Source organism: Mobula birostris, chromosome 18, assembly GCF_030028105.1.
Source record: "Mobula birostris isolate sMobBir1 chromosome 18, sMobBir1.hap1, whole genome shotgun sequence".
In the NCBI taxonomy this organism is placed as follows: domain Eukaryota; kingdom Metazoa; phylum Chordata; class Chondrichthyes; order Myliobatiformes; family Myliobatidae; genus Mobula; species Mobula birostris.
In genome coordinates, this window is record NC_092387.1 from 11,061,560 (window position 1) to 11,071,918 (window position 10,359).

The 10,359-nt window shown below is 42.7% G+C and overlaps 1 protein-coding gene across 1 annotated transcript; it reads left to right on the forward strand.

Annotated features, from left to right (window-relative positions):
* The first annotated feature begins 5,014 nt into the window (after positions 1–5,014).
* LOC140212243 (maestro heat-like repeat-containing protein family member 1) lies at positions 5,015–9,916 on the forward strand. Its single transcript, XM_072282965.1, has one exon. The coding sequence runs from the start codon at positions 5,015–5,017 to the stop codon at positions 9,914–9,916; it is 4,902 nt and encodes a 1,633-aa protein (XP_072139066.1).
* The last annotated feature ends 443 nt before the right edge of the window (positions 9,917–10,359 follow it).

A 10,359-nucleotide genomic window follows, 5' to 3' on the forward strand; every position in this document is an offset into this window, starting at 1 on the left:
AGCGCAGGATTTGTTGGACTGGAAGGCTGTGCTGGTGTTAGAGGTAATGTGATTACAGCGTAATGCATGATTACAAAGGTTGTTGAGTCATTTGCAGGTCTGGGAAAAGATCACTCCAAAGAGAAGCTTCTTGCTTTGGCAACAACCCAGACATCTCCTTTTTGGCATCATTTCAAGACACCAGTCCTAAAATTCAGTCGCAGAGCACTCATTTTCTAATCCTGTGTTTGAGAACTGAGGTGTCTGGCTGAATCAAGCTATTCTGGAAATTAAGCAGGGACACACATAGTAAAGAAGTTCCCCACTGATGAGATTCTGCGGCTAGGGTGGTTCCAATGCTCAATGTGTACTTACCACTGGGCATTTTCAGCCCAACTAGAATCCCCTGCATGCACCTGAACTTGTTCACATTGAGCAACCACTCATGTTCTCCAAGTGTAGCTGTGGGGGTCCCACAAGGGCCTGTCTCTGCCATATGTGGAGCACTGCTGGTCTCCAGTCATTTGGGTGCAGAAGATGGATACTACCTGGATTAGAGACATGTGATATGGGGTGGTTAGACAAACTTGGGCTATTTTCTCCAGAGCGGAAGAGGCTAAGAGGAGACCTTACTGAAGTTCATACGATTATGAGACACATAGATAAATTGGGTAGCTGGTATGCTTCCACTTGTTAATAGCAGAGGCCATGTATTTAAGGTTTGAGGGGAAACTTTCTAAGATACAAAAGATTCTGCAAATGCTGGATGTCTTGAGCAACACACACAAAATGCTGGAGGAACTCGGTGGGTCTGGCAGCATCAACGAAGGGGAATTCAAATGGCTTCCAATCAAAGGTGTGTGGCAATCTATAATCCTGTGTTCTCCCGTTCACAAGCTCAGGCACTCTGCTATCTCACATTGTGAGAGACCTGGCCTGAGTTCCACTTTGATCTTAGTAGCAGTTAAGAAAGTACGGTGTGCAGGGTGAGTTATTATTTTACACAGAGAGTGATGAGTGCCTGGAATGAGCTGCCAGGGGTGGTGTTGAAGGCAACTGTGATAGAAGCATTCAAGAGGCTCTTAGGTACGTGAATGTAACGTTAGGGCTTCACAAAACCCTGCTGAGGCCTCACCTGGAGTACTGAGAGCAGTTTTAGGCCCCTAATCTGAGAAAAGATGTGTTGAAACTGGAGGGGATGCAAAGAAAGTTCCTGAAAATTATTCCAGGTTTGAATGGCTTGTCATATGAAGAGCGTTTGATGGCTCTGGGCCTGTATTCACTAGAATTCAGAAGAATGAGGGGTGATGTAATTGAAACCTATTGAATGGTGAAAGGCCTTGATAGAGTGGATGTGAAGAGGATGTTTCCCATGGTGGGAGAGTCTAAGACCAGAGGATACAGCTTCAGAATAAAGGGGCGTTCTTTTCGAACAGAGATGAGGAGGAATTTCTTTAGCCAGATGGTGGTGAATCTGTGGATTTCATTGCCACAGGCAGCTGTGGAGGCCAAGTCTTTATGAAATTTCAGGCAGAGGTTGATAGATTCTTGATTGGTCCGGGCATGGAGGGATACTGGGTGGCAAATGCAGGAGATTGGGACTGAAAAGAAAAATGAATCAGCCATGATGAAGTGGCGGAGCAGACTCAATGTGTCAAATGGCCAAATTCTGCTCCTATGTCTTATGGTCTTACAGTTCACGTGCTCTGAAAATTGGTTACCTAGTCCACACTCTTTCCACCATGGTCATCCTGAGCTTCTGATGATGTTCATGGATGGAGCATGGATTTAAGATAGAGGTTGATAGATCCTGGATTGGTCAGCGCATGAAGGGATACAGGGAGAAGGCACGAGAATGGGGATGAGAGGAAAATTGGATCAGCCATGATGAAATGGTGGAGCAGACCCGATGGGCCAAATATCTTTGGTCTTATGTGTAAAAAATAAAGAATGGACATAGTGGACTAATTTAGTTAGACCTTTAATTACTAAATCAATTACAGTAGTCAGGCACAATATTTTAAGCTGAAAGGCTTGTCTCTCTGCTCTACTGTTCTGTGTTCCAAAGTCTATGCTTAGTTCTGATGCATAGACGACCATATTGTTGCTCTTCCTTCATACAGACAGAAAATTTTATAACTCATGCCTCTGTAATTCTCTTTACTCCACTGTAATACTGATACATCTGACTTTAGCTTCTCCTTCTCAAAATTCAGGGTGAATTTTATCATGTTATGATCACCCTCTCCTAAGGGTTCTTTTACCTTAAGCTCTCAAATTAATTCTGTTTCATTGCACAACATCCGATCCAGAATAGCTGATCCCCTAGTGGGCTCATCCATGAGCTGCTTAAAAAAGCTTTCTCATAGACATTCTTTAGAAATTCCCCTCCTGGAATCAACAACAACCTGATTTTCCAAATCTACCTGCATATTGAAATCCCCCATGACTATCGTAACTTTGCCTTTTTGGCATGCATTTTCTACCTCCCTTTGTAATTTGTAGGCCACATCCTCACTACTGTTTGAGGGGGTCTGTATATAACTCCCAGCAGGGTCTTTTTACCCTTGCAGTTCCTAAGCTCTATTCACAAGAATTCAACATCTTACAACCCTATGTTACCTCTTTCTAATGATCTGAGTTCATTTTTTACCAAAAAGCAACACCAACCCCTTTGACTTCCTGCCTGTCTTTTCAACGAAATGTGTATCTTTGGACATTAAGCTCCCGGCTATTATCTTCTTTCAGCCATGATTCAGTGACACCTACAATATCATACCTGCCAATCGGTAACTGTGCTACAAGTTCATCTACCTTATTCCGTATACTGCGCGGTTTCAAATATAAATCTTTCTGTCCTGTATTCACCCTTTTTGATTTTGTCTGCCTTTTTACATTGCAACTCATCCTGCTGACTGCAATTTTTCCCTATCAACAGCTTCTATTTGTAAACCAGCTACCTCATCTTCAGCATTGAAATATACGCAGTTTAAGAGACTAGTTGCACCATGCTCAACCTTTTGATTCCTATCTTTTTCTGAGGTCTTACTAACATCTGTCTCCACAAGTCTCCACTAACTGTTCTGGCACTCTGCATTCCCCTGCAACTCTAGTTTAAACCCCACCGTGCAGCATTAACAAACCCTCCCACTAGGATATTAGTCCCTCTCCAGCTCAGGAGCAAACTGTCCCTTCGGTACAGGTCCCACCTTCCCTTGAAGAGAGCCCAATGATCCAAAAATCTTATGCCCTCCCTCCTACACCAATCCCTTAGCCATGTGTTAAACTGTATAATCTTCCTAATTCTGGTTTCACTAGCGCGTGGCACGGGTAGCAATCCTGAGATCACAACACTGGATGAATTGCCCTGTAACTTAACCGGTAGCTCCCCCAATTTCCTATGCAGAACCTCGTCACTCGTCCTACCCATGTCATCAGTACCTACGTGAACTACAGCTTCTGGCTGTTCGCCCTCCCACTTAAGAATGCTGAGGACTCAATCTGACGTATCCAGGACCCTGGCACCCAGTAGGTAACGTGTCATCTGGGAATCTTGTTCTCGTATCTATGTCATTGTTTTGTCATGAGCTGAGAGCTCATGCCAGATTTGGCATATTTGCTTGGCCTGTGTCTATTGAGATCCCTTAGCTTGTGTTATTTAGCTGACAGATAACTTAATAAGAAAAATATTGCTACTGATAGAACATACAGCACAGGAACAGGCCCTTTGCCACACTATGTCATGCTGAACTAATTCAACAGATAATTAAATGCCTATCGAAAATAATTTCTGTCTGCATGATGTCCATATCTCTCTATTCTCTGCATATTTGCATATCTATCTAAGAGTCTTTCAATTTCCTTTTCATATTTGTCCCCACCACCACCCCTGGCAGAGCATTCCAGGCATTCAAAATTCTCTCTGTAAAAATCTTGCCCACCCATCTCCTTTGAATTTATCCTGTCTCACCTCATAGAGGAGGTAGAAATAGAGGGACTAAGAGACTTTGAGATATTTTATTTAGAAAAGCTTCCCAATATCTTTTTTAAAGATAAATACAAAATTTATTAGAAGAAAGGCAACTCATCCTCTAATAATTTACACAGATATACCTTGGAATTCAATTCTCCATTCTTAGACAAGTAACTCGTAAAACATTGCTGCATTTTTCAAATGCCTCAAAAACAATGTCTTTCATTCTATTTCACAAGTAGTTTTCAAAATATTTTACAAATGATTTCTAAATGGCCCGGGCATTAAGTAATGAGGTCATCACCAGAGAGGTCATGTGACGGTTGACATCACAATGAGTTGGTGATGGCAGCAAAAACCTGCCGTTGGATAATGTTGAGGGTTCTTTGCAAAGGCAACTTCACAATGCTGGACTGAGTTGGTAGACTGCAATTCTAAAATCAAAATCTTTCAACATAATCAACAACGTTTTTCAAAACATCAAAGTGGTTCAGAACTACCAGAATAGAAACTCTTGATGAAAAGCTAACAAGCTGAGAGGAGCACTCAGGTTGAGTTGGAGCATCAAACCACATCCACATTTCTAAACTCTGCTGGGGCCTACAAGAGCTTGCTTACATCAAGACTCCCTCTACAACACTCACTGTAGAATCCCTGCCAAATGAGTTAAATCTAAAAGTAATCATGGGTAAGTTCATCTCAACATGTTAAATATTAAATTGAAGAAGATACAATAACATTAACAAAAGGATGATAAAATAATTAAGTAATTGAATAACAATTGCGTGGTGAATAAATGGCAACTGGGGAATCCAAAAGGATCATTTTAATTTTTCAGAGTGTCTCTAAACAAATGTAATGTGTTGTGACTGTACCAGATTGAAAACTTTACAATGAATCTGGACCTTTGAAGCACAAAGAAAGATTTCTCAGATCTCTTGTTCTTGGTCTCAGTAGTTATTGTTTGCAAGGATCCGAGGAATTGAGAAAGCATCACATCAAGAGTGGGGAAACGTGCTCTACTGGCTTTGTTGTGAGTGTGAATTATACAAAGGCGTGACTATGAAAGTGGAAGCATGGATGAATGCAGTTCTGAGCCTGTCTCCTGATAGCAGTGATCTGGTTAGGCTGAGATTGCTTGAGACCCTGCAAGAACTGGGGCAGACCAAACGCAAAAGGGTTCTCCAATTCCTTCACAAGTTTCTTATGGAGCACCAGAATTTGCCCTTGTTACAGCGCACAACAATACTGAAGAGTATTATACTAATTGTGAAGGGCAACGCTGGGCACTTAAGCCGCCCACTATTCAAAAAACTAATTGTAATGGCTTTGGTGGAAATATCCAAAATAAGCATAAACGATGCTCACAGAGAGACAGCAAGTAAACTTTTGCTAGCTCTGGGCTCCAGTTTCCCAAATGAAGTCTTCATGGAACTGCAATCAATGATTCAACAACAGACCCCAACTTATTTCTATGCCATCTTAACGCTGGCAAACTTGTGTTCTGAAAATGTGCACGCTGTGGTCCCTTTGTTGAAGCCAGTGTTGGAAAGTATCCTCAATTTAGTGCATGTGGAAACATGTCGAAGAATGCAGTGGGTCATCTGCTATGCCTTGGGCTATATAAGCAGGAGCATTTTCTTTTACGCTTCAGATCCTAACCTGCCAATGAGGAAGATGTATGTCAGCGAGCTTTCCCGTGCTTATGATATTCTTTTCCACTCCTGGTTGAACTCCAGTGACCCTAAGATGACCATAGGGGTAGTGAAAGCAATAGGCCAGATTGTTTATCTGCTTCCCAGTGACAAAATAGAGAATGAGTTGCCCAATTTAATTCCAACCCTCCTGTCCTTGTACCAAAAGTCGTACAGTGATATCTCCCTCACTAAGGTCCTCTGTGGAATACTGTTTACTGCCCTGGAAAGGAACAGCAAGATGCTGCTGCCCCACCTGGAGACCCTCTTCATCACGTTACATCGTCAAATCTGCATTACAATGGATCGAACCCCCAACCCCTTGTCAGAAAGTCTTCAGGATAAGATCCTTTGTTGCTTTCAGGTTCTAACTTCAGCTTTTGCAGAAGAAATAATAGGGTTCCTTCTGCCACAGCTGGAAATCCCCAATGAGCAAACTCAGCTGGGAACTTTGGCTGTGTTGAACTACCTGATCGATACTGTTCCTTCTTACATGGACGGGCACAAGAGTCAGATTATGAACAGCATGACACTGCCTGTTTTAAGAAACAACAACGAGGTGAAGGGTTTTCTCAGCAAGCTAATATATACAATGGCCAGTCGCAATTACCTGGAACTGGAAGGAGGAGTGGAGGTGATCCGATTTATAATTGAACAATGTGCACTTCCCACAGGAGAGGACAAGCGATGTCATGAGTCCAAGCAAAGCTCAAAGGGGCGCAACAGTATGGTGACAGACGGAGAATTAATGAACCTCTATGAAAGATTACTGGGAAAATTGACTACAACATTAATGATTGACAATATTCTCTGGCCATTGCTATTGGAGTTTGTTATCCCAGCAAAGTACACTAACGCTTTGGCTGCAGTCTGTAGTTCCTTGGCGTATCTTGGGAGCAAAAAACAGCAAGCTGAGGAAACTGAGTTTGTTTTAAATTATGAAGAACACACCAATCTTCCAAACCGCCAGGCTTTACTGATTCGGTTGTTGGCCGTGTCATCTTCCCCGTATGAGGGTGGACATCGAGGTGCTCCTGCTCTGTCCCTACTATGGGTCCTGGGCATTAATATTCACCCAGCGGCTGTGAGAGTGTGGGACAAAGAACTTCCAAATTTGGTTCGTTATTTGCAGGAAATTTCAGAGGACGATCTGCTCCAATATCAATGGGAACAGAAACTACTTCAGGTTTTGTCCCAGACCCTGGGGGAGATAGAAGATGAAGTCTGGATTATCCAGCTGAGTGAGGTGGTGACAAAGCAGATCCACAGATGCCAATGTTCTCCGCAGCAGAAGGGGTTTCTGTTCAAGTGCCTTGGGATAGTGCTGCAGCTGACGCAGAGCCAGGAAGTGGTAAGGAAAAAACTGCAAGTGATGTTGCAAATTGTTGAACATGACAAAGATTTAGAAAGAGAAGGTGTAGCTACTGGAATTGGCTACTGTGCCCAAACTCACTTAGATATAACCCTGGCTATATTGAAAAATTGTTCAAAACTGAATATTTTTAAGAAAACTGCAAGTTTCTATCAGATCATGAAGGACCAAGGCAGTCTTGAAATAATGAATGTGAAAAGTACACTTATTTTGTGCTACGGATATTTAATCCAACATTGTCCCAAGGAGATTATTTTGCCTAGAATAGAGGCAGATATTTTACAGAACGTATTGAACCACTTCAACATAAAACTTTTGGGAATGAAAATTCATGTCAAAGACTCAACAATGAAGTTAAGTCTGATAAAGGCTATCACACTTATAGCCAGAGCATTCCAGCACATGGAAGGGCAAACTGCCTACAAGATGACCAGAAAAATGGAGCTACTGGCCTACATGCAAGAGTTCATCAAGGCTGAGCCCACTGACTCAATGACAACTTATGTTCGAAAGACTGCTATGGATGCATGTGCCTGCCTTTTAATGGTAGAACCTTTTTCTGTATTAAATAGTCATGGTGACTTGGTTAAGTCATGCCTGAACAGTATTTTCAGCTTGCCACCTTTGGAGGGTAGTGAAAGCAGAGATAAGATTAAGAGGCAGGAGATTTACAAAGAAACACTGGTATCTCTGGAGGATCTCCTGAAGCAACTTCTACTTCTGGATTTGTCACCCAATGGTCTTCAATATCTCTTTAAATTCCTGATAGTTTGGATAGAATCCAGGAAGAACTATGAACGAGAAAATTCCTTGATGATCACTTTGCATCTCCTGACATATTACCTGGATACGGGTGTCATTAATGATAAAGTTCCGTCCCAGAATTTTGTGGCTATTACTGGATATATAGTGGTTCGATGCTCGGATCCATCAGTTACTGTAAGGGAGATGGCCATTGACTGTCTGTATATACTGCTTCACTTGCAGCTACAGTTTGAAGGGTTTCATATGGACCACAAATATAATGAAGTGGAACAACTGAAGACCATTAAGAATGGACTAAAGCACGCCAATTTTGAGACACTCTATCAGGTATATATAGATCTTGGAACAGTCCTGTCCAACTGTGTGCCCCATGATCAAGTAAATACACTACTGCTGACTGTTTCTGAAGGACTTACTGACGAGCAATTGAATAGTTCCTTCGTGGCTTCTGTTGTCATAAATGTCCTCATTAGGAAATGTGGAACCATCCTTACTGACATTCCAGGAATAATCAAAGTTCTGTACCGTCAACTGCAGTTGATTACACAGCCACAAATAGCACACTTTGTGACATATTCTATTTCCATTCTAGCTTCACAAAATGTGCCAATGGTTTTGCCCCATCTCCTCAAATACCAAATTCCATTTCAGACACATATGGTTGATATATGGAGATCCTTACTGACTGATAATGCACTAGCCGTGACATCCATTAAGTACCTTCTCAATAACTTAAAGCTGATGTATGATGACAACAGTGAATCTCTGCTTCATGAAATGGTGTTCACCAGGCATCAGCCATTAGCTGTTGTTCATGCCCTTCATGCAATGATATGCTGTCCCGGGTCCAAGAGCACAATAAACATTCTGTTTCCCCAGCTCTTCTGTGTTATTCTGCTTTACTTCAGTTCCAGTGTCCAGTTGTGCCCCAGGAATTTTCTGAGAATTCCAAAACAAGAGAAATCCTTCACCTCATCGGATGAATCTGCAAGCACAGATATTTGCAATTATGCTGTTGAAATACTTCAAGCTATCCTGAGAAGCGTGAAGTGCGACAATGCCTACATTACAGCAGGGAACGGCTGGGACCTGATGAAGAGTCCGGGGAGGCACCATGAGGGGATTATGCTGCTGGCCCGCACGATGTCAGTGTGTGCCGCCCCTCACCTCATCGCTATTGTGGAGCAGCTCATTCCTTTCCTTGCTAATATTCAGGAGAGCCAGAGGATTGCTGCGGTTGCATTTTTTGCTGAGCTTTTAAATCATGCAGTGGTATTGGACTTATCACTTGCAGACACCCTGGTGGGAAGCTTACTCCGGAGTTTGATTGACACTTCTCCCACTATTCAGGGACTCGCGATAAGGGGTTTAGGAAATACTGCGACAGGAGCAGCCCAAAACATAGCAAAATACTCCCGCAAGTTGTTACCTGTATTCGTTGCGGTGATACACAAGTACTGGAAATCCAATCATCTCATGGCAATTGAGGCCATGGCAAGCATTTTCAAGGTCCTAGATTCACAGCAAGAGCATTTTGAAGACTCCATTCTGATTGACGTAGCTCTTACAATTGAGCCTTTATTGGAAAATGAACATGAAAAAATGAGAGCCTCTGCATTCAAAGTTCTTGGGAAACTAGTGCAATTTGGGAGCGGTGAGAGGAACCCTGCGCTGGCAGAACACCTTCATCCAACCCTGATCAGCTTGTTGCTGCACCTCAGCGACGAGAGCCCTGAGGTGGTCAGTGCCTGCAAGTCAGTGCTGAAGCTGATGGGTCCAGTCACCGAGTCAGACAACCTAAGTAAAATCTTTCAAGAGCTCTCACCGGAGGCCGCCACACTGGACTATGAGGTATACTTGAGCAAAGTGTGCAGGCACATCAGTGAAGATTTGCCCGACAGGGCAATTTGCTACATACTGAGTTGTACTGCCTTCTTCACGAATCCCCGACCGGAGATCAGAGAAAACGCTGTCACGTTGATAGGATTTCTCATGTACCACGCAGCAGCGGGGTTTGCTCTGCAGTTCTCCGCAGATTCCGCTTGCAAAAAGATATGTGCTCTGCTGTCTGATCCAGTGAGGAGCGTCCGAATTAAAGCCACTGTAGCAATACGGCATCTCTACATGTACTGAGGATGATCAGAACACAGACACTGTGAGGTGCACTGTTGAAAATAGAGGTGAAGGAGATTGCTTCTCCATCCAAGAAGACCTCTACATGAAAACTATCTGCTTTTAAATACTTCTGCACAATTTTACTGAAAGGACTCGCCCTACAAAAGCTGCAAGATCACTGTTGAAACAAAGTGAATTTATTTGCAAATACTATTTTAATTAAATAATAAATGTTTTGTTTTCTGCCTTTTAAAGTATTTGTTTCACTTTTGACCATTTGTTTTCTCTCTCATTCCCTCCCTCTCTTCTTGTCCCTTCCTATTTCCCAGTCACGCCAGGTCAATTATCTGCCATCTCAACCTTCTTGATCTCCTGACTCAAGCTCTGTGCATAAATTATGACAGCAGAGAAAGAGGCCATCCTGTCTCTCATTCTTGTGCTGGCCCTTTTAAGGAGCTAAC

Excerpts from the sequence above, each read along its gene's own strand:
- LOC140212243 (XM_072282965.1), top strand. The coding sequence starts at position 5,015 with ATGAAAGTGGAAGCATGGATGAATGCAGTTCTGAGCCTGTCTCCTGAT.